This window comes from Morus notabilis, unplaced genomic scaffold (genome assembly GCF_000414095.1).
Source record: "Morus notabilis unplaced genomic scaffold, ASM41409v2 Scaffold946, whole genome shotgun sequence".
NCBI lineage: Eukaryota > Viridiplantae > Streptophyta > Magnoliopsida > Rosales > Moraceae > Morus > Morus notabilis.
The window spans coordinates 513,729-537,742 of record NW_010359240.1 but is presented as its reverse complement, the minus strand read 5'-3'; the positions used below and the strand labels follow the sequence as shown (position 1 = coordinate 537,742).

General features: G+C 33.8%; 4 protein-coding genes across 6 annotated transcripts; 2 read left to right on the top strand and 2 right to left on the bottom strand.

Annotated features, from left to right (window-relative positions):
- Positions 1-553: 553 nt before the first annotated feature.
- LOC21400829 (serine/threonine-protein kinase/endoribonuclease IRE1a) lies at positions 554-5,381 on the bottom strand. Its single transcript, XM_024162846.1, has 9 exons — positions 5,121-5,381; positions 4,765-4,791; positions 4,573-4,638; positions 3,412-3,908; positions 3,049-3,224; positions 1,996-2,242; positions 1,269-1,563; positions 1,024-1,166; positions 554-743 (listed from the first exon to the last, which is right to left on the bottom strand). Coding segments are annotated over exons 1-9 (1,518 nt in total). The 5' UTR covers positions 5,187-5,381; the 3' UTR covers positions 554-742.
- A 4,325-nt stretch (positions 5,382-9,706) lies between these two features.
- On the top strand, positions 9,707-13,622 carry LOC21400828 (ubiquitin thioesterase OTU1). 3 transcript variants are annotated; one of them, XM_024162847.1, is made up of 9 exons: positions 9,707-9,869; positions 10,731-10,805; positions 10,955-11,000; positions 11,570-11,678; positions 12,105-12,196; positions 12,302-12,364; positions 12,683-12,801; positions 13,284-13,359; positions 13,461-13,622. In XM_024162847.1, the coding sequence occupies exons 2-9, from the start codon at positions 10,741-10,743 to the stop codon at positions 13,515-13,517; spliced, it is 627 nt and encodes a 208-aa protein (XP_024018615.1). In that variant the 5' UTR covers positions 9,707-9,869; positions 10,731-10,740; the 3' UTR covers positions 13,518-13,622. The 3 variants fall into 3 exon arrangements, with proteins under 3 accessions (XP_024018615.1, XP_024018616.1, XP_024018617.1); XM_024162848.1 differs by lacking the exon at positions 9,707-9,869 and adding an exon at positions 10,053-10,085; XM_024162849.1 differs by lacking the exon at positions 9,707-9,869 and having other exon boundaries at positions 10,771-10,800.
- A 2,264-nt stretch (positions 13,623-15,886) lies between these two features.
- On the top strand, positions 15,887-17,445 carry LOC21400827. Its single transcript, XM_024162855.1, has 3 exons — positions 15,887-16,607; positions 16,703-16,851; positions 17,265-17,445. Exons 1-3 carry the CDS (start codon positions 16,482-16,484, stop codon positions 17,305-17,307), a joined length of 318 nt encoding a protein of 105 aa, XP_024018623.1. The 5' UTR covers positions 15,887-16,481; the 3' UTR covers positions 17,308-17,445.
- A 2,295-nt stretch (positions 17,446-19,740) lies between these two features.
- LOC21400826 lies at positions 19,741-23,771 on the bottom strand. Its single transcript, XM_010093852.2, has 3 exons — positions 23,253-23,771; positions 22,271-22,393; positions 19,741-21,800 (listed from the first exon to the last, which is right to left on the bottom strand). Exons 1-3 carry the CDS (start codon positions 23,685-23,687, stop codon positions 20,238-20,240), a joined length of 2,121 nt encoding a protein of 706 aa, XP_010092154.1. The 5' UTR covers positions 23,688-23,771; the 3' UTR covers positions 19,741-20,237.
- Between the last annotated feature and the right edge of the window lie 243 nt (positions 23,772-24,014).

The following is a 24,014-nucleotide window of genomic DNA, read 5'->3' as shown; positions in this document are numbered from 1 at the left end:
AGGTACAAGGAGAAGTTGCAGAACCTAATTTGAACATTCCCAGCAAATTACAAGTAACAACCAATACTCCAAGAATTTCAAAATCAGAAAGATGCTACAGATGCTCATAGACGTGCTAAAGAGTTTAAAGAAGAAGATCTAGTTAATGGTATAGCTACGAAAGTTAGATTCCCTGCTTGAATATATAACAAGCTACAGAGGACGAAGATTGGTCCTTGAAAAAAGTAGGACTTTATTAAATCTGAAAATATAAATAACATAACTAAAAACTCCAACATAGTGCTGGTGCTTTTATAGAATGTAATCAAGAGTCCAAAGTCTATTGTAACTCTAAAACTATAAATAAAAGAATGCTAAATCTAAAAGGAACACCAATTAAAATAAGAAAGATAAGCAAAGTCTATTGTAACTCTAAAACTATAAATAAAAGAATGCTAAATCTAACAGGAACACCAATTAAAATAAGAAAGATAAGACTGAAAAAATAAAAACTGAAAATAAGAAATAAATTCTAATCCTAATCCAACTTGCTGTCATGCATCAGTCACCCTTGGGGGGGGGGGGGCAAAAAAAAAAAAATTCGTCCTCAAGGTTAGGTAGAAAGTTGCAATTCATCAGGGGGATAGTGTTCGTATAGGTCTGAAACATTGAAAGTTGACGAAATTCCCATGTCTGGAGTTAAACCCACAACGTAAGCATTATCGTTGATCTTTCGTAGAATCTTGAAAGGACCGCTGGCCACTCTGTAAACAAGTAATAGAAAGATGACTTGTTATTGTATTAGTTTGTCTTATAAAACTAAGTTGACAAGTGACAAAGACACTAGCAACTAAAAGAGAGTCCGGAATAGAGTTTGTATTTAGCATTTCTCATTAATCATTTTCCTTGACAATCTACAAGAAAAGTAATATCACTTGAAACATTGCTCGTGGGGTTGAGCTGATACTTGGCATGAAGAACAGGATAGATAGTTGCAAGGAAAAAAAAAAAAAAACACTATTATTACTTATTATTTATACTTACTACAGATTCCCTGCAAAATATTTCGTGAAGTACTCCCCTTCTCCATAGTATGAGCATACAACTTTGTATACTTCCATCAAGAGTGATGGGAATCGGCTTGTAAAATAGTCATCAAATCCTTCATGCATCGGTCCTACGAGTATCTGAAATAGTCACCATCAAACTAAGTGACTCATATCCTTGAAAAACTTTAAAATGTGTGTGAAAAAGTATTCACATGATTCATATACTGCTATTACAATCACCTGAACATCTTGAGCAAGCTCTCCATAATGACTCAACAAGTTTCGAATCAGTCGTAACAAGTCTCGAACACTGCTAAATTTGTAATCCCTTTTTAAGTACGGCCTCATGTGCCTAACTATCTTGTCATCTACCTTCTTATTCCATTTTGTACCTAAAGCCGTGCATGCTGTACGTTTGAGCGGCTTGAAAAGATCAGAGTTCCCGCCTAATCTATCAATAGTGTCACACAGAAAAGAAAGTCTCCTCTCTGCATCCCAGAACAGTGGATGTTGCAATATCTCACTTGCTTTTGGCCTGCCAAGAATAACACGCAAGTAATTTTAATCAAGAATTGAGGATTCAAGCTAGGTGCTAACTACTTTCTTTCTTCTCAATTAAAACTTCAAACCTTCTCCAATGTTTCCCAATCCAGTTAGTATCAACAACAAGGCATTGTGACAACTACATGATATGATTTAAGTGTGCCGAACAATTATAAATGTAATTGTTAATTAGTATCAAAGGGTATTACGTACCATTTAAAAAAATACACACATACACGTGTGTGTATATCTACTCCAATGTTTTCAAAGGGTACAAATCATATATATATATATATATCTATCTATATATCTATATATATATGGTATGTACCTTTACTTTAACCTATTCAGTAAAAATAGAGTAACTTATGTCAAGTATTGATTATGCAGAACCCATATATTGAAGGAAATTATATAACCTCACCTCTTTTCAGGATCAGGTTCTAATAAACGAGAAATAAGATGGAAGGCTTCTGGAAAATCCTGTATCAAAAACAAGTCTTGCTTTTGGTTTCTAATAATATTCCACTCTTGTACATCAAGATCCCCAAATGGATGCCTACCACGAGTGACGCAAAAAAAGACGATGCCACCTAAGCTAAACATATCCGTGGCACTCGTTTGTTTTCCATGAAGTAGCTGTTCAGCTGCTCTCCAGCTTGCGCCGCAACCTAAAGTTGATTCCAAAAAATATGCACGAGAATAACATTAAAGGGAGAAAGAAGCACTTACATAATAGTTTTATGGTATTTGGTCAGGTTTTGTCTGTTGAGTCTTCACACAATAAGTTTGTTCACTTTCAAGATTCACTTTCACTATCCAATCTGAAATAACAACTTTCACTTTTAAATCTTACTTTGAAATCTGAACTTAGGTTAAGAGAAATTGTTTGTGGGAGCATATTATGTACAAATGTTTATAATCAGACTTGTTGCAATGTGCAGCTGTTTGAGGATATATTTGTCAGTTTCAAAAAATGATTTGTTTGCTTTTATAGCTGGAATTTATTCATGATAGATATGTTGCTGATTCTTTGAAGATTTGTTACCAGATTTCAACGTTTCACATTTTCCTTTCTTATTAACCAAATCTCTATAAGAGATGTTCCTTGTATAGCATGTACTTCATAAATGAAAACAGTCCTAAAAGCTTTCAAGACAACTTTTTCTAGGGCCCAACAGGTATTAAAGTATAGGAGAACTACACTAGCATCCTTAAGTGTTTTTCTCAAATCATAGAGACACCCCTTTGACCAAAACATTTTACGTCAACATCCCCTTACCCTAACTTTGTTAATATTTTATGTAAAATGATCAAAATATCCAAACAATCTTAGCTGTTAATCTACTTATTGCATTGATATTAACCCTTGATTATGTCATATTTTCACCATTAGAGTGCAATTTAAAATTGTGAGCGTCCAAAGACGACTTAATGTCATTTCAATTGACTAAGACCGAGAAATGAGAGTACTTACCATAAGAAGTAACATATGAGTAAGCCTCGTCCTCTAGGAGGCGTTTGTGGATGCCCATGTCTGAAAGCTTTGCACACAAAGTACAATTTCTTTTAGTTATTAAAATGTTTTGGGGCTTTAAGTCTCGGTGAATTATACCCAATTTATGCAGATGAACAAGTCCAGAAACCATGTCTCTATAAGATCATAAATTGAAAATAAAATATTGCCATTAATTAGCAGTTAGCATGATAAATCTAGCACAAAGAGAATGATCCAAAAGATGATTCATTAAAAGTTCAAGTAGACATAATTGTACTCAGATATGCATAACACGATTTAAAGATCTTTAGTTATATATGATTAAAAGGAATTTTCACTAACCTCAACAGCTGAAGTAACAAAGGTGACGGACGGTCATTATTTTCTTTGAGAAGTTTAACATCTCCCAAAGTATTCTTTAGTAGCTCCCAGCGGTTTTTATACATAGTCATGGTGCTCGTACCACCATAAAGGTAGTTAGGATCAAGCTCGTATGGAGAGGAATTCAAAGAAGTTATTCGGATAAGGTCATCCAAATTAAAATCACAGAGCTCCAGAACAAGATAAGTAAAATCTCTGTCATGTTCCACGCCATAATACCTTACAACATTCTGGTGATGATCAGACGCTATGAGATTCCCGATTTCATTGTCATCCAGTGTAATATGAGTTTTGACAAGGCGTTTCACGGCGACTTTTCTACCTTCATAAGACCCCTCATAGACTACAGTCCCATCGCTACCTCGACCGATTTCCTTTGATAATAAAACCACTAATTTTTTGCCTATCCGCAATTGCTTTTTATCAAATGAAGAAGGGATGACTTCTTCTTCTTCCTGCTGATTTAACATAAAAATATTTCTCACATAAAAATACATCATAAGTAGAAAATTGATAGATATTTGGACCCATAAGGAAGTGGAGTCACATAGCTGCGATTACTTAACTCGTTGAGGACAAGGTGTTTCTTTGGGGCGGGGGTAATGCTAGGATCCGTTAATGACTTGGCAACTTATTTGGTTAGTGGGCTGGTAGAGTTAGTAGGAATTAGTATGAATAAAGGGCTTAGTAGCTCACTAGGGGTATGCCGTGATTTTGAGAGTTTTGGAAAATTAAAATTAGGGAGAGCGGTGGTCTCTCTATCCGTTAGGCCCGGAGTACTCAAATTCTGCGTTCTATCCGTTACTTTTCCGTTTAGTAGAGTTTAGTAGTGTAATTGGAGATTGGCTAGTGGTTTTCAATAAAAGAATTCCCTTATTTCTATCCAATTCCTTGTCAATTTCAGCATTGATATGTGTATGTTTGGCTGTTTAGCTGTGGAAAACCTAGGTACCTAACATTAACATCACAAGTACTTTAAAGAGAAACTGTAGAAAGTAGGTCTACTCTTAAAAACTTGGAAGTAACTATCAGGTTTACAATCAACTAAAAATTAATAGGTCACATAAAAATACATCATAAGTAGAAAATTGATCGATACTTGGACCCATAATGACAACTTACTCGTTTAAGGTCGTCTCCTAGAAAATTTTTCCAACGCTTGATCCTCCATGGAGTGGGATTTTCTTTCTGTAAAGTTTAAATTTAAAACCACACGTATCAAAGCATCAACCGCTAATTAAAGAGAAAGAATACACATATGGACAAATATAAGAAATTATAGGGGCATATGTATAGAATGAGTAAATTATGTACCAGACTCTTGACAGCGTCTTCGATATGCTTTTGGACAAAAAAAGGAAAAAAAAAAAAAATGATGAGCAACAATAATAGATATAAATGGTGATAATAAAAGAGCGGGAATATAATTAAGATTGCGATCGAGAGATTCGTGTCCTAATTCGAATAATGAATAATAAAAGAGTGAGAATATAAATTAAAATTGCGTTTGGTTAGAGAATTCGTAACCTGATTTAAATTATGATTCGTTATTCATTATAATATTTTCTTTCACAAAAAATACACGTAAATTAAAAATAATTTTAACTCATAATTTTAAATTCATGAACTAAATTTACACTAAATTAAGCACATATAGAGGAAGTTAGTACCTCCAATAAATTATCTTCGAAATTATCTTCAAGTATCTCCAAAAATTTAGCTTCAACGCCCGACATTGCCAAAGATCGATATAAGAGGAGATTGGAGAAAGATATTATTGCGCACACCAACAAAGTCGATGAGAATCAGATCTGAGATAAAGCCGAACCGGAACAATTTGCTGGGTTGTGGTGGGTTGGGATTTTTTCTTTTTTCCGCTGAATCGTTGGGTTTGGGGCTCAACAATTTGCTGAAATAGGTTAGGAGACGGACGGAAGTTATCTAAGATTACCATTTAGAATTAGAGTTAGGATTAAAATATTGCTGAAATAGGATTAAGATTTAGGATAGAATTAGAGTTAGGATAAGATTAGGATTTAGAATTTTGATTTAAGATTAAGATTCAAATTTAAGATTAGGATTAGGATTTAAGATTTAGGATTAAAATATATATATACTCCCTTTATTCAACTAAAAAGTAATAAACAATAATAACAACAAAAAAAAAAAAGACCTATATTTTTGTAGAAAGAGCATAATAAACATTAGTTGAGTCAATTAATATTTTTAAAAACTCACTCGCATAATTGCATTAATACAATAGATTGCATCACAGCAATAGTAACACGTTAACACCAAAAATAAAAAATGTCACTCTTGCACATGTCTTTAATAGGATAGAGGATGAGCCAAAAAAAAATAAAAAAATAAATAATAATAATAATAATAATGAAGAAGAAGAAGAAGAACAATCAAGGAAAAGAGCAGGGAAAGGAAAAACAAAATGACCATCTTTTTTGAGCTATTTTTTAGTAAATTATAATCAAAGTTTTGTATTTTTAGTGAAATGATTGTTTACAGTGATAAATTATACTACGTTAATAATACATCGGTCTATGATTGCCGATTGACTTGGTGATGCATCACTTCGTAATTTTTTGTGGTTTATAATTAATTGACTAATATTATTTAGTGATAAATCAATTTTAATCAATAATTTATCGATTTATCGGTGATAAACTATTGATAAATATCATTGATATATTAATTTATCAAAGACCAATCATGATGTGTTTGTGATAAATCCTAACGCATTAGTGATTAATCACTACTGTAAAAAAAAAAAAAGAAAAAAAAAAGGCATTTCCCTGAAATAAAAAACTTTAAATGTGCATATGAAAAAAAAGTGACCATTAATTTAAAAAGTTAGGTGTTACTGTCCTTCAATATTTATATGTTCATGCCAAGAAGTTTATATACTCATTACCATGAGAGAGAGCACGAGGAATGTGCGAAACGTTTGACAAGAGGTTTTTTTCCCTTCATCATCAAGCGAAACATTTTCTTTTCTTAATTTTTACTTTTAGATCTTTTTCTCCGTTTGCTCTCTCTCTCTCTCTCTGTTTCTATATTTTTTCTTTTAACAATTTATATAACCATTATTTTAAATGAACTCACATTTTTTAAGAGAGAATCCATATTTAAAGAAAGGCAGGTAATTTGTTACCCCCTGATTTTGTTGCCGGAGATTTTATTTATTTATTTTTATTTTTTGCTTTTTGTCAACTTTTTTTTTTTGTAGTTTTTCTTTTTTCATTTTTTATCGATCGTTTTTTTTATCATTTTGAATTTTTAAGACAAAGTGAGATATTCACTATTTTTTATAGTTAAATTTAATATTAACCACTATTTTAAGAGTATTTCTATTCATCTATGTAAGGATAAAACCTCTTGAATACCATATTACTTTACGTCAAACAGATCGAAATCGAGTATCAGCAGCATTGCAGCACTGTAATAGCCTCCTAAAACTCGGCTCACTGCTTCTCGCCAACTATTTTGAGTTAATAACGTGGGAGGGGAATGTCATATCCAAGAATCTCTGTTAAAACTTTCTTTTCATTTTTCCCATTAACATTTTGTTGTTGGTTGCAATGTCATCACTGTAATTTGCTGATCAAAATGGAGAAAGCAGTTGGCTGTTTTTCGGTTCAAAAGCTGTTGTTGTTGGAACATTACGAGTAGTTCTTAATATTGATGTGTTGGGGAGTTTTGACATGGTTTCATCCTCATTGGGTACTCAATGAGGACAAAATTCATTTGGTGACTTGTCGTTACATTGATGCCGTTTCTTTTAGACAAGCGTTAAAAATATAGGGGTTATTTTTTTACATTTTTGAGTTAAGATAATTTGAGTGATGATTTTGAGTTATAATTTGAATTGAAGTTGTAACTTAAGATTCCGTTCATTTCACCGATTCGAGTTTTCTTACAATAAAAAACTCTTAGAAACAGTCATATCTAACTTAAAATCTTACATTGATGCCGTTTCTTTTAGACAAGCGTTAAAAATATAGGGGTTATTTTTTTACATTTTTGAGTTAAGATAATTTGAGTGATGATTTTGAGTTATAATTTGAATTGAAGTTGTAACTTAAGATTCCGTTCATTTCACCGATTCGAGTTTTCTTACAATAAAAAACTCTTAGAAACAGTCATATCTAACTTAAAATCTTAAAAGGACCGCTGGTCACTCTGTAAACAAGTAATAGAAAGATGACTTGTTATTGTATTAGTTTGTCTTATAAAACTAAGTTGACAAGTGACAAAGACACTAGCAACTAAAATAGAGTCCGGAATAGAGTTTGTATTTAGCAACTAAAAATTCATTTTGTGACTTGTCGTTACATAGATATCTTTCTTTAAGACAAGCCTTAAAATATAGTTTTGTACCACGCCTTATTCTACCACGTGTCGTACGTGATATGCCGTTACAACATGACACCACACATGACATGTCATTTTAGGCTACTACGACATGTCATCTTAGGGGACATAGTTAAATATTTTACTTTCCATTTCCAAGACGTCCCATTTCACAACATTTTTGCGAGACTTTTGGCCCGCCTGATGAGCTAGTTCAAATTGAAGTAGAAAGTTTTTCAAACTAGTGTTTTGGCAAATCTTTGTAAGTTTATGTTTGTCACTTGAATTGTGTATACGAGAAAAAAAAAACATTATAATAAAAGTGAATTTAAATTTTTATATGAGAAAACACAATAATAATAAAATTTGAGTTGTGACTTGAGTAGTAAAAAGAACTCTGTTTGTTTTACTAGTTTAGTTATGTTTAACTGAGTTTGAATAATGAGCACAGTTTAAATTAGCATTCGGTAATCATGTAGTTTGAATTATATTTCCTGTTTGTACTGAGTTAAACGGTCCAACTTAGAGTTTAACTCTACCCTCAAGTTCAGTGTTCAAACTATTTTTAAACAGTAAAAAGTGTCATCTCTATGTTTTTTACACCTACTAAACACAAATTTAAATTTTATTCTATGTTCAGATTAAAATTTTAACTATACATCTAAACGTCAATTCAAATTATAATTTAAATTACACAGTTTGAATTTTTCTGTACAAATCAAAAAATTCAAACTAATAAAATTTAAACCAACACCTAAGCGAGGCATAAGTCTATCTTCTCTTATTTTTAAGTGGTTTTGAACCTTTTTTTCTTTTTCAAATTTTCTATTTTAAATTTTTTTTAAAAAAAATTTCAAACCGTCACATTTTGAACTAGTTTATCAACGGATTTATCTAATACAACCTCCATTTCCTATACATCATTTAACAACTTCTTGTTTTTTCTACATTTTCCAGGATGCCGTTTCTCTAGGAAGTTTGTACTACATGTGATCTTCTAAGATGTTATTTTGATTCAACTTGTTTTTATTTTGGTGTGGGTTTTGAGATATTTTCTTAGTTGTTTTAGATATACTTTTTAATCTGATGTAATTTTAATCAAATTGAATGGTTAAAAATGACCATATAAATATGTATTATAAATTTGTCTTTTAAAAAAATATTTATTATAAATTTTATATGCAGAAATGTTATATATTTATATATATATATATAATTATATGAGCAATACTAGGATAATTCTGATATTTGAATGAAATAAACATTCTATATAAAGGAAAAAAATACTATAAAATAAAAAACAAATAACTATTTAAAATATAAATTTTAAAGAGAAATATATATATATATTCAATATCCTTCTATCAAAAATAGCATAAAAGCGGCACGTTTTGCTTGACCTCAGAAACACACAACGCTTTCATTTATTTCACCGATTTGAGTTTTTAATTTTAATTTTATTACAGTTAAAAATTCTCATAAAAAGTCACAATTAATTTTTTTGCTACAGTTAAAAGCTCTCATATAAAATCACGATCCCGTTCATTTCACCGATTCGAGTTTAGAATTCAAGTTTTGTTACAGTAAAAAGCTCTTAAAAGTCATATTTAATTTTTTTACTACATAAAATTTTTCACATAAAATTACATCACAACTTAAATTAAAAATTTAAATTAATAAATTAAATGTGCTCTATATTTTTAATGAAATTAAAAATTGACGAATTGAATGAAGCTATCATTATCAAAATTTGTACAAAACCAATCATTTTTCCCATGACCCCACTATAATCCCCTGAAACTCAACCGCACCTGATCACAGCCCAAGTAACATTCAGCGCCCGCTTTTAACTTGGACATGAAAACACAGATATGCCATTGCCAGGCATTTAGCTAAAAAGCTCCTCTGTCTCTCTCTCTCCTCTCTCTCTCTTTCCTCTCTCTCTCTCTCTCGAGTCTCAACCACCATATCAACCTTATCGTGGAAAATTCTGTAACCCAACAAAGAAAGCAATATTTCCCAGACTCTGTATTCCTCTCTTGTGGGTCCTCCAGGTTTTGTTCTCTTTCTCTTTAATTTCGTAACTTTAAAGCAATTCTTTCTTTGTGGTGTTTCTAGATCCAGATATTTCGTTCTATATATCTTGTTTAATTCCATTTCATGCGCAAAGAATGCTTCTTTATCGTTATCTTTAATTCTTGGCTTTTGGGTTGCTTTTAATTTTCAGCTTCTGGACTCTGGGATTTTTCTTTTCTTCTTTTAACTTCCAGGTTGTGTTTCTGAATCTGGGTTTTCTTTTTCTTTTGTTGATCTTTTGTGTTTTGGTTGTATATGTTATTTATATGTGCATATTTTTCTGAGCGGGAATGTTTAAGGTAAATTTATTACTACTTTTATTTTCCAGGAAAAGGAAGGAAAAAAAAAAAGGAAATCATTTTCATGGAATACTCTTTATCCTTTTAGTTGTATATTTTTAATTATGGACTTTTGATGCTTGTAGTTGAATCAGTTAAGTATTGTCCTCAGCTTTGGAAGCTGGTTTCTGATCGATTCTTCACCCTATATTTAATAATATATGTACCGCTGTTTCAATCCCACACACTCACACGCATGTATGTAAATATATGTATATGTATGTATATATTTCTAATTCATGTACGTATATATTTTCAATTCAAATGTAGAATTTCATTTGTATGTGGGGTTATCTCATTGCTAAAGGTTCCTTAACAATATTCCTTTTTGTTCTTTCTGATCATATAGGGTTACCTTCCTCTTTAACCATTTGCTTGAATTGCTATCATCTGTTTTGGATTTCTAGTTCCTTTCTTATTTGTCACTTTATATTGATTTCTGTCCTTTTTTTTATTGTAATATCATATATTTAACTGCTGAATTGTTGGCTAATTTTTCAGGTGCATATAAATGGAAGGTATTATTGTTAGAAGGGTCATTCCCTCAGACAATAGTTGTCTTTTCAATGCAGTTGGGTATGCCTGGGATTTACTCACATTCTGAATCCGTTTACCTTATTGTTGTGAATTTAAAAAGAAAAAGAAAAAAGAAAAAAGAATGTTGTTCTAGTGAATTCACAAGTTATGTTTTCAAGGCCTATCTTCTAATATACTTCTTATATCAGGTATGTAATGGACCATGACAAACAAAAAGCTCCGGAGTTGAGACAGGTGATAATCTATGGTTTTCAATTTTTCACTTTTTTGACAAATAGTGCGTATAGAAATGAGTCGAACATTAAGTTCGGATTGTAATTTTTTGGAGAATCCATGTTTTGAATTTCATTTTGTATTCTGGGCATCTAAAATCTAGCTTTTTTCATATCAGTAATACGAACATTAAGTTCGGATTGTAATTTTTTGGAGAATCCATGTTTTGAATTCATTTTGTATTCTGGGCATCTAAAATCTAGCTTTTTTCATATCAGTAATGTGAGAGTATATCGCCTCGTGTGTTCAAAATGGTTTTTTGTGTGGACTGTTTCCGAAATAATGCATTAGTTAATTTATGATAGCAATGTGCCACTATGAGCTGGATTTCCTGTAAGCTTTCTATTATGTAATGTTTTTCTTATGTGCTAATTGTATATGTAAAATCAATTTGTTGTTAGAGAATGAGCCTGTAGATTGTAGGAACTCAAGCTTACAAATATGCACCGGCTTCCCTACCAAGCATGAAAAGTGACCTATATCGCCTTTTAGTTGATTTCTTATGTTTAACATTTCATAAAATTTCTAAGGTTATAGCTGCAACAGTGGCTAGTGATCCAGAGAAATATTCGGAAGCATTTCTCGGGAAGACAAATGAAGAGTATTGTGCTTGGATTCTAAACTCAGAGAAATGGGGAGGTATGTCAAAATCCATTCTGTTTTGACCGATTGCTGGTTATTTATGTGCTACTACCTAAGTGAAAAAGTGATATCGATCTTTACAATGTTGAAATACGCATCGTTTTCTTGTTAGCTACGAAAAACGAGGCCCTGGGCTGTGGCCACAGGATGAGTTGCTAAGCTGGTGTATAAGTTGGTGTATATCAAAGCAGCTTTGGCTATATTCCAATTGCTAACTAAACAGATATTGTTATATCCATGAATTTTTCTACAAAGTATTATACTTTTGATTCACGAATAGGGTGTATGGCAACTTAATTTATCCTAAGATTAGAATGAAATTTTCTTTTTCTTTAATGTGATGTGCCACATATCAGTGCTAATATATTCTCTGATCACTATCTGGCTCTTTTGCTGACTTTTATATTGTAACCCGCTATCAAGGTGCCATTGAACTTTCAATATTAGCCGAACATTATGGACGTGAGATCGCAGCTTACGATATCCAAACAGCACGATGTTATTTGTATGGACAGGTTAGCATTAGCAAAGGTTTCTATATTCATCAAAATCGTATCCAATTGCCATTAATGAATGTCATTTATCAATTATCTCATTTCATTGGGGATACTATTTGACAGGAAATGAAGTATTCAGAACGGGTCATGCTGATATATGATGGACTTCATTACGATGCTTTAGCTGTACGTTTTCCGGAGTTTTAATTGTTTCCACCTTATTTTTATTTGTCCTTTTTCAAGGGACTATCTATAAGATTTTGCAGCAGTTCATCTCATTTGTAGAAGCACTTTTTTTTCCACTCCCAATCTGTCAAATGGCCGCCTCTGCCCGACTTTTCAAACTAGATTCAATGTTTGGCTTTTCTTAGTTTTTATACTTCTTTTAACTGGCATATTTCCATTATTTGTTTAGGACTTGTCTTCTCATCATCTGTGGGTTATGTTTGTACTTTAGCTGATCATCTAATGAGGCACTTGGTTTCTGTTTACTTGGCTTATCAGATGTCTCCTTTTGAGGGAGCTCCCGAGGAGTTTGATCAAACTATCTTCACCGTACAAACAGACAGAACTGTTGGGCCGGTTGAAGCGATTACTCTTAATTTTGTCAAGGAGCAACAGAGGTAGCACTTTGACAACTCCACAGTCACTTGATATCAAATTGACCTGCGTAATACGAGTTTAGTTTTTAAGCCAGGTGTAGACGACTTGGAATAGTTTGGGATTGCTGTGCTTTTGAAAGAAATTCTACTTATAGCAAAAGGAAAAACAAAACTTAATAGTTCCTAGTTTCTCCATTTAATTGTAGAAGTTGTTGGTGTTTGCTTTTACCAAACGCCCTACTTGCATCGTATCCCATGCAAAGGATTTTTGGGGTCTCCAAATGCAATATCAAACTGGCACTTATTGCATCTGCGAGACACATGGTCAAACCCATGCTTTTCATTCAGTGCTTTTTAGTTTCAGGTCTTAGGAGTTCATTGTTCCGTTTTGGACATTCCAAAACCACTCACATTGATTAAATGCCGGGAATTTCCGCATAATATTCATGTTGGTAACATAATATGATTCATGATGGTCCCTTAATTTCTTTCCTGTTTTCCAGGAAAAGGAGATTTACCGACACTGCCAACTTCACTTTGCGCTGCGGGGTATGCCAAATTGGAGTAAAGGGCCAGAAGGTCATGCCTCATCCATCAAAAACGTTACTTGACTGCACCGTGCTTCTTTTATTTTCAAGTGATGTAAAAATGGCGCTGATAAGTTTTTGTGTGATTTTCAGGAGGCTGTCGAGCATGCGCAGGCGACGGGCCATGTCAACTTCCAGGAATACAGATGACAGAAACTGTGGACAAACGAAAAAAAACCAGAATCAAGAGTGTAGAACAATGACATTGCAGTGAGACCTTGTTTCTGTTGGAATTTAATTATTAAATTTGTTGTATGATGGGGACAATTTTTCCTTTTAAGAAAAACAAAATAATTGAATTGGACTATTTAAAAACCAGTTGTTTGGTTATTAATCATATTCATATGCTGAAAAAAAAAAAAGAATAATAGTGTGTTGTAACTTTATTATACGGGAAACAAATCAGTCAACATTTTTAATCCATGAGTCATGAGAATTGTGTCGCTTTGATTCTTGATTTTTTTTTCTTTGTTAAATTACTTCCTGAATTTTGTTTTTTAAGTTTAATTCTTGACTCTAAGAATGACGAGAGGCTACTGAAATTTAGCAGAGAAAATCGCCTCCCAATTGTATAGTAATTAAAAATTTTACAGAAATAGTTATATTAAGTGTAAAATGTTATATTGTTGTTAAAAACATTATAAACTATAATATTTCACATTTAACATAACTATTTATGTAAAATATTAAATTATTATGCTATGGGAATGTGATTGTCACTGTTAAATTTTAGAAATCTTTCATTAATATTAACATCATGGACTAAAATTACTTAAAAATCAAAGTTGAAAGATATTTTCTAATAAAAAAAAAAGAAGGAAAGTTTGAGAATTAAAGTGACATATAATTCAACTTGTTTGGTAGAGGGATTTGAACCACGATTTATAGTTATGTTACAGTCTTTTCCCTTATAAAAATTTGAATTTAAAAAGTTTTTACCATAATATTTCTCTCATAAAAAATCAAAAATTTGATTTAAAATTTCTTAATACAGAGATTTTCTAACGAAAAAACGAGAATGCTTATAATTCGTCTAATAATTTAATGCTCGTTTGGTGGAGGAATTTGAACCTCGGTTCATAGATTTGTTATTTTTTTTTCTTTATAAAAATTTGAAATTAAAAAGTTTTTATTATAGTATTTTTTTCTCATAAAAATTTTAAATGTTTAAATTTTGGTTCAACCCTTATGAACCAAACAAGCCCCTAGGTTTAAAATCTAAAAGTGCTAATTATGGTTAAGCTCTTTGTTCATATTTTCAAAAAATTTCCCACACTTTTCGCAACAATAGATATTTCTGTGAAAATATTGATATTCATAGAAATTTTTATAAGAATTTCAAGTATTCTGCAGGAAAATATTATATTTTATTTCTATATCCGTACTTAAAATATAGAAATATCTGCAAAAACATATGTAGAAATGTCAATTTTTTAATCCTCGGTCACTACATGGACATTTTCTTTTCCAATTTGCGTAACATACTTTTTTTTCCCCGGAGAAGATTGATGTCACCTTGCAGGAGAGTTGTATATTAAAGTACTCTGCCATCTAAAGGGTTGACAGAAAGCACGAGACGCTTTAACATTGGGCAAAAGCATAAGCATGTACAAGTCCAGACATTATTCGCATAGAATTGTCGAGAGATATTCTTTGATACGTATAGTATATTAGTAGGTTAGGTTTTTTTAGCGGTTAAAGTTGTGTATTTTTTTATTTTTTTGTGATCTTATGCAAATTTTAAGAACATAAAACTTAATCTACCGATTTATTGGTGTACCAAAAAAAAGTAATGTTAAATTTTCAAAAATAGTAGAAAATATGTCAATATGAAAAGCTTAAGAAAGTATATAGGTCAATTTTTAGTTATAAAAATTAATAGGTCATAATTTATCAAGTTATGGTTCATAACCAGACAAGTTATGGATAAAAACAGTAATTTAGCCTATTTATTAACTTATGTAAACTATTGACTTATTAATTTTAATTTATCTCAAATCTTGACATATTTCTCTCTTTTTCCTTTAAATTTTTCTAGGGAGTATACAATTTTGATAGGCGTGTAAATTAACGAGGGAATTCATAAAAGAAGCATGAATTACCCTCTTTTTTTTTTTTAACCAAATCCAAATGGAGAAAGAAAGTGTATATCCACATTGATCTTTTTTTTTTTTTTCAAGTGAAAAAAAAAAATCAAGTGGTGTATCTCATGCTCCCACTCTTTTGATCATTAAGGCAATCTTAAGAACCACAATGGAAAGGGTCTAAACCATACTCTATTCGTCTATCTAATTAGTGTTCCTTTATCTATCACAGGACCAATTTAAAGTGCGTTTAGGTGGTGAATTTGTGTCATGATTCGAATCATAGTTCGTGGTTCACTACAATATTTTTTCTCAAAAAAAATATACATTAATTGAGAATAATTTTAAATCATGATTCTAAATTTATAAACTAAACATCCACTATTCCACACTAAGTAAGGACGCTAGATACAACTTGTGGCTATGGAGTTTCGAACGCTTGATCAAAATATAGTGGACCTAGAGAAAATGCTTATCATGATCAAAATTTGTCTAAAGCCAATCATTACTCCCGTCTCCCTCAACCCCACTATAAATCTCCCAAGATTCAACCGCACCTGATCACTACCCAAGAACACATTCAGCGCCCGCTTTTAACTTGGACATCAAAACACAGAATAACATTTTAGCAAAAAAAAAAAAAAAAAAAAAAAAAACACGCACAGAATCATAGATATGCCAGTGCCAGGCATTTAGCTAAAAAGCTTCTCTCTCCTCTCTCTCTCTCTCTCTCTCTCTCTCTCTAGTCTTAACCACCATCCACCTTATCGTGGAAAATACTGCAACGCAACAAAGAAAGCGAGATTTCCCAGAGTGGAAAATACTGCAACGCAACAAAGAAAGCAAGATTTCCCAGATTCTGCATTCCTTTCTCGTGGATCCTCCAGTTATTGACATGAAATTGAAATTTGAAACAGAAGAGAGGATATGTCTGTAATTTAGGAAAAACATTAAGCATACATCCCACATGATCACCAAGTGTTTGTGAAATTTCCTCTGAGAAACTCGACTCTTGAAACGCCCAAAAGAGATGATTCCGAAGCCAGCGCGGGTGCTGCTCACAGGGGCTTCCTTAATCCTCGGCGGAGTCTTCACTCTCAACATCATTTCCTCCGCCACCATCGGAGCTCTTCGGTTCGCCACCGAATCCAAACGCGTAAGTGAAAAAATGCAAAAATTTTCACTGACTCTTCAAGTTTTTCTCCTTCTTTATGCCGTTTTAATCGATTTCTTTTCTGGGTTTTTGTGCAGAGAGGCGTAGCTGTTCCTTGCCGGGTTTGTAGAGGGAAAGGCTTTTACATATGCAAACTTTGCAAAGGAAATTCGATAATTCAATGGTCGCCTTTGTTTGACCCTGTTGCCATTAACCCTTGTTTGTGTCCTACTTGTGACGGTAACAGGTCAGTTAAATTGTTTTCATTTGTTTTTTTTTTGTTTTCTTTATCTCTTAAAAGGGGAATAAATATGAATCTCATTAAAGCTTGTAGTGTTAAAGTTTATAACCCCAATAACGGTTGTTCTTTTGCTCGTTTGAGTTAAAAATTTTAATAGAAAAATAAATTTATGTGAAAAAATTACTGTAATAGAAAAAATAAAATTTAAATTTTTATAAAAAAAGATAGTGTAGTAAAAAATTTGAATTGTGATTTGGCGAAACGAACTTAGCCACCCTTTGAAGAGTACAACGCTTATACTTTTTCAAAATGTAACTTTGTTCTTTCCTTTCTTGAAATGTTAGTTTCTTATTTTTCTTGTGATGCTCACATGTTCTTTTTTTTTTCTTCTCTTTTTCTGGGTTCACATGGAATTGCAGAGTGCAACGCTGTCTTAATTGTCTGGGGAAGGGCTATGATTGAGTTCCAAGACGCATTATTTTAGATTCATAATTTTCGTTTCCATTGTGAGTGAATTGGTTTCACATGTACTACGTATAGGTTTTTCATATTTGTGCATGTTATTACTTAATAAGTGCAGAGCAGCTAATACATCTTTTAACTGTTTCAAAAATATGATTTCATTTCTGTGAACTTTTCACTACATTTGAATATTTTCGGTTTGCAAATGATAAGGTTTAAACGGTCACGATCAGTAAGTACAAACAATCAAATAAGTTGAATTCAAATCTGGCATGATTTTCCGAATACATTTTTTTACAGTATTTTGGTAGCGGCAAGACGCGTCATGCGTGCATATTGCATAGTCCTGGAATTGAATGATTTTTAAACACCATTTCTATAACGAATGCAGCAGGGTAACTATAACATCAAGTGATATGCTTACCCGTTTAGTTCGCTAATTCGAGTTAAGATGTAACTTTATATGAGAGTTTTTTACTGTAATAAAAAAGTTAAATGTGACTTTTTTAGAGCTTTTTCTTATAACAAAACTTGAATTCTTAATCTTCTTATTTGTCCTTTCTTATTTATGACTTGAAATGCTACTAAGCATGCGCGCTCGAATTTGAAACATCATTGACGAAGCGAGATCTGGTATTCTAGAAAGTCGTCATTGTTTAAGATCTGGAAGAATTCCCATATCACTGCCAAGCATAGACTTGACTTCTGACATCGTTCGTCTATCTGCGCACGAGCGGTCGAGAGCAACTTGGACACACCTTATAAATTCATTTGTTGAGCATGTTTCAGCCAACGCTGGATCCATTAGTTCTAAGCTTCTCTCTTCTTTCTACAAATTCCATGCCTAGATAAAGACTTTAGTAGAAGTTATGGTCGCTAGAGAGCAGAGCAATTAAAAATCTATGAACCAAGAAGACAATTACTTGCATATCTTTGAACTATGACATCATATTTTTAACTTCTCATTCAGAAAGTAATTTAAGCCATTTTTAAAAGAGTGATTATACTTTCTGGGGTACTAGTACTCTTTTTTTGTAAATGTATGCTCTTTAAATTTCTAGAGAGGTGATTAACAATGGAGTTTTTTGAGTTGAAAAATGAGTATTTTTTTTTTATCAATCTCATGTTTATTGACTAAAATCTTATTAGGTTTCATAAATATCATATTTATTAAGTAAATTCGTCTGGCTTTTTTTTAGCTTATAATCAAGAAAAATGTTGTAATAATGAGATGATGTGTTCAAATTCTCTCTCCAAATTCAAAAAAAAAAAAAAACAATATAGGACCCGTTTAGTTCGCTGATTTGAGTTTTTAATTTAAGTTGAGATGTAATTTTATGTGAGTTTTTTACTGTAGTAAAAAAATTATGTGACTGTTTCTAAAAGCTTTTTACTGTAGTAAAACTCAAATTTTAAATTTAAATCGGTAAAATGAACGGACTATAGTGTGAACAAGTATCAACTCCCTAGACATGATCCTAGAGCGGCATCTATTTTCTCGGAGGAAGATGAACTTGTGGGTATTGATTTCTTGTCGGAGAAACTTACGAAAGGTTGGTTATATCACCTGATTTCATTAGTAGGCCGAGGAGGAATTGGCAAGACCACTCTAGCTAAGAAAGTTTACGATGATGAAGCAATAAAAGTGCACCTTGATTTCCGTCGACGTAGAGAAGACTCCGAGGCTCGCTGTATTTTCTTCTCTTCTCTGCCATTCATGGCTGCTTTATTCCAAAAAAAAAAAAAAAATCAAGCTTTTCTATTTCTTCTCTTTTTCATTTTTGGAAGTTAATGGATGGATGTCTTCTAATTGAAAGCATGTTAAAGAGTTCGGGAATCGGGGGTGCATGTACCAAGTTTTAACCTATTGAACAATAAGGGATGTTTGTTTCATATATCCGTCCATGATTTTAAATCATGGTTCATGATTTTTTATAGTGTTTTTTTCTCATAAAAAATTTAAATTTTAAAAATAAGAATCATGAATCATAATTATGAATTTATGAACCAAACAGGCCCTAAGGGATCGGTGAATTGCCTATTCATGTAGATATTCCAAAGGGGTAAACTACATAGTTTTTTTTTTTTAATGGATCTTTTTTTTGCAAGGGCCTTCCTAGCCTTCCTATCAGTATCCGTTAGATTTAATCAAAATTACATTAGATTAAAACATGTATGTAAAATAAATAATTTTTAATACAGATTTAACGGATGAAAACAAAATCTTTTCAATAGTTCCGTTTTTTCAATACCGACCAAAGAATGTCCTATTTGTAACGATGAAAAGATGGCCCATAAGTTGTTTCCTACATATTTTCTCCACTGGTTCCCAAGGAGCGTAGACAAGAGAGAAATCCTATGCTTTTGCTATATCATTGGACTCGAACAATTAAAGTAGAACAGTAATTAAAGTAGATCATTCTTCCTCTTCCATTTTCTCTAAGAAACTGCAATAATATCTGATAACAATAATACAAATTACAGATAGGAGAGTGTTATCATTTTAGTCTTTTGCAAGAATTTGCATTCCTCGCCAGTGTCCTGGAGACTCGGCAAATTAATGATACAGTACAAATAATGACGCTTTTCCGAGAAACAAAAAAAAAAATAGCTTGCTTGCTAATTGTTGTGGCCGCAAACAAGAAGGCCGCTCGGATACGAATGGAAGAAGACAACCCCGTCGTTTTTTTTGATGCACCTGCTCAGATGTTGAGATCTTGGGGGAAGCAAGGAAATGGAATATGTCAGCGCATAAGTAAACTGGAGAAGCGGAATGAGCAAGTCTAGGAGGCCAAATGTGCGCATTTCGTTCTGACTCCTGCCTATCACTTTTTTGCAGTTTTCCTTTAGTATAGACATTCCCCCGGTCAGAGATGAAACTATTCATTCTCATCCGTTGTTTGCAACTCTGTTGGGAAAACTCTGACTGACTAGTACTTTTGTTTAAGCACGTGGCGCAGTTGGACCTTCTGACTCTCCATCCTTGCCTCTAGAAGCTTCGCCTTCAAACTATGCTTCTGGCCAGTTCGAGGTATGCATCCCTTCATTCCTCGGATGTGACCATTCCCTGAGTCGGGAGAACTCCATTGAGCCGGCAAATCTGAGGGGCTGAAACCACCTTGGCCTGAACCTCTATCTGGCGACATGGTACCTGCATTAGATATCCTTCCATTTGAAAGTCGGCCATTGATTCCCTCTACTGAGATTATCTTGTAGTTTTCTCCATTGTTCGAGCAGGATCTCCAAAGCCTTGTTATCGATGATCCCTTCTTAAACTGTTTGGTTGGTACTAGACAGACTTCGCTGATCTCAGCAATTGGTGTTTCCTCATCCACATTGTCTTCCCATTCCGTTCCACTCCCTGAGATGTTACTCTCTCGGCGATTTTTGTTGACAGATGGGGCGCTCCCTTCTGGTGAATAGCTTGAGCCCTGGTCCTCTATATGACTTACGGTCTCCCATCCACTCTCATCCTCTTCTATATCACCATTATGATCAGCAAACACATTGACATGTCCCTTGATACAGTTCTTGCTTATCCCATTCACTTCGGGACTGACTGTATGAATTCTCGAGGCATGGCTAACAGGACTGTAAGCAACACATGGTTCAATCTCCCTCTCATTTTGTTCACCGAAATTAACTTCTTCGAAAACAGAAAAGATATCATCAGAATTGGGAGGCTCGTAAGAAAATTCCTTGATGTCTTGGATATTTACAGAAGCAGCAGCTTGTCGAAGTAACTCTGCTTCTCTCATGTCCTTCGCATCTGGAGTTGCAGTTCTTGATGTCAGAAATTTCTCTAAATCTGCTACAAGCTTGTTCATATGAGAATATTTCTGTTCAAGTGCCACCTTTGCATCAACCAGCTTCATTTGAACACGTTCTTCGCGCCAGACCTCAGCCATCTGTAGCATCTTCCTTTCTTCGTCAACTTCCTCTCTGAGTTTCAGGGATTCTCTCTTCAATGCTTCAACTTCAGCCTTGTCTTCTCCGATTTCTTTGGCAAGCTCATCACATACTTCCTCAATCAATTCTCTGGTCTTTCTTTCTTTTTCATAATCCTGCATAAATCTCTTTGCTGATAACTTGGCATCAGCAAGCTCATTAACCAGTTTGGAGTTTAGGATTTCAATTCTTTGGCGATTTTTCCTTTCTCGATTCACCTCTGCCTTCAGGTCATCAATAAATGCACGAATCTTCTCATGCTCCCTGCTCCGCCATGTGGCCCTTTCCTCGCTTACTTTCCTTAAGAAGTGCTCGAGTTTCTTTTTGGAGGACCGCCTTTCAGTTTCAAGCTCCTGAATGCGAGAATGAGCCTGCTCTAGTTCAGCCTCAAGCGCAGACACCACAGATACAGCATTTACTTGTTGGTCAAGCAACTTCATTTGGCGGTATATCTGGCGTGCCTCGTCTGAAGTTTTTAAGCATACAGGATCCCACTTTGTTGCCCCTTCCATGGCAGAGTTTGTAAACTGAAAAGAAGGTTGAAGCTAAAGAAAAAAGGAAAGAGGGAAAAAAAATCTGTTAGAATCTGTACCAGGAAAGTTCAGTCTGCTTTTTTCCTAATTCATCTTCACACAAAAGGAAATAATTCCATCTTCTACATTTAACATATAAAGCATGCTAGCAAGCTATATCTCTTAAGCATAAAATCACAACCTTCCAATAAGAAAGGTTTTGTAGACTTTCATAATGCAAACTCAAAATAGATCAAACACATTTGTTAACGGGAATGATTAAGACATTAAAATCATAAATCCTCCAATAATGAACTATTAGAAAGAAGAAGGTAACGGGAATGATTAAGGTCATTAAAATCATAAATCCTCCAACAATGAACTATTAGAAAGAAGGTAATAATATGCCAGCCCTGCAATGCAAAGCCATTGCACATAGACGAATATAAGGATTTTCCATTTTCATTTCATGCTTCAATCAATAAATAAAACTAGAAATGTACCTTGCACAAGTATCCATTCCTTGAACTGGAACTAGGGCTTTGTAGATATTCCTTCACTTCGGAACCATACACCTTGCTACAGCGAGTCTGCAGAAATGGCAACCCAACAGAGCCAACCCCATGCTGTAGGAAAGAAATGATCAATCAACTGCGACATCTCCAGAATATAAACAATAACAACAATGCAAACTGCTTAAAGTGACACCTATGAAATGGCAAACCGAAATTTTCGGAAAGTCATCAATGCAACGCGTAAGCGTCCTTAATACCATAGACATGTATAATATCATAAATTTAGATTCACTGAAAACAACGTTATTGATCGTATTAAGATAAAAATTTCTCAAACATCAATGAACAGAGTCATTTAACTTTCAGAATTTGCCAAAAATGGCAAAATAGAAATCCACAATGAGAGAGACAAAGAGAAAGAGTAAGCATTAAAAAATAATCAGTAATCACAAATAAGTACAAATCAATCAAACAACAACCCTAGTGGAAATTTTTCCCAGAGGAACAAATCAACCAACCATAAGGAGCCTTAAAAATAAACAACTTTCTTTCGGTAAAATGAAGCAAAAATGAGAAACCTTTTAAGAAAATTTAATTCTACCAGGCCATCAAGTACATTCTATAAAAGCTTGATCTAAGAACAATGCTGATTAATACTATCCAAGAGAAGACTTAAAAGAAGTGAACAAAAATACCTTGAAGATCACTCACAAAAGGATAGAATCTTTAAGATCATTCACAAATTACAACTATTCTTATGAAATATGAACCAACCAGAAATTGAACTAAACAAACAAAAAAACAAACAAAAAAAAAAAGTCAAACTTTAACTGTTTTAAATAGAACCAAAATGCTTCAAGATCATACATTTAATCAAAACTATCAGAAAATTTCAGATCTTTTGGAACGCCAGAACTCCCAATCAATCATTCACAAATATCTAATCGGCGATTCACAGTCCAAAACTCACCTCAAACCCTAGCTGACCACTCCTTTTGGCAGCGGAGGCCGTTGCCTCCGGCATCTGCAGTCGCCAGAGCCCGGCGGCGAGCTTCCGCGCCGACACCGCCACTTCCCTTCCCTTCCTTCCACTCCGGCCAGCTCTCCGACCACTCTCCTCGGCCTTCTCGTCCTCCTCGGCGACCTCATTCCCGTCCCTCCCTCTCTCCTCTCCGTCCTCGACCTTCCACTTCAGAAGAGGCGTCTCCGGCCTGCTCCGCCTCCCGTTCGGAGCTCCTGCTCGCCGGACCCGGCCCAATCTCGGCGTCCGGGACTTTCTCCGGGCCGGTTTCCGAGCGCCGAGCCGGCTCTGAAGATCCGAATCGCACTTAGCGTTTAGAGCGGCTTTGGATGAGAGCGTTGAAGGGAATGCCGGTGCGAGGTGAGGCTTGCCTGATATCTTCATCGTTTCCGGCGAGATTCAGCCATTTACAGAGAAACGGAGCTAGAAATAAAGAGAGAAAGAGAGAGAGAGAGAGAGAGAGAGAAAGAGGAGGAGAAAGAAGAGTGTGGAGTGTTGTGTCTGTGTGTGTGTGTGTGTGAGAGAGAGAGAGAGGAGAGAGACAGTTCAGAGAGCTCAAAGCTGAAGAAAGAGAAGTGTTTGTTTCCAGGGATTTTGACAAAGAAAATGATCACACACAAAAGAATACACTCAGATATACGTATAAATACACATACGAATTCGTATTTTTTATCCTTTAGTTTTCTTTTATTTTGGGATTTTCGTAAATGT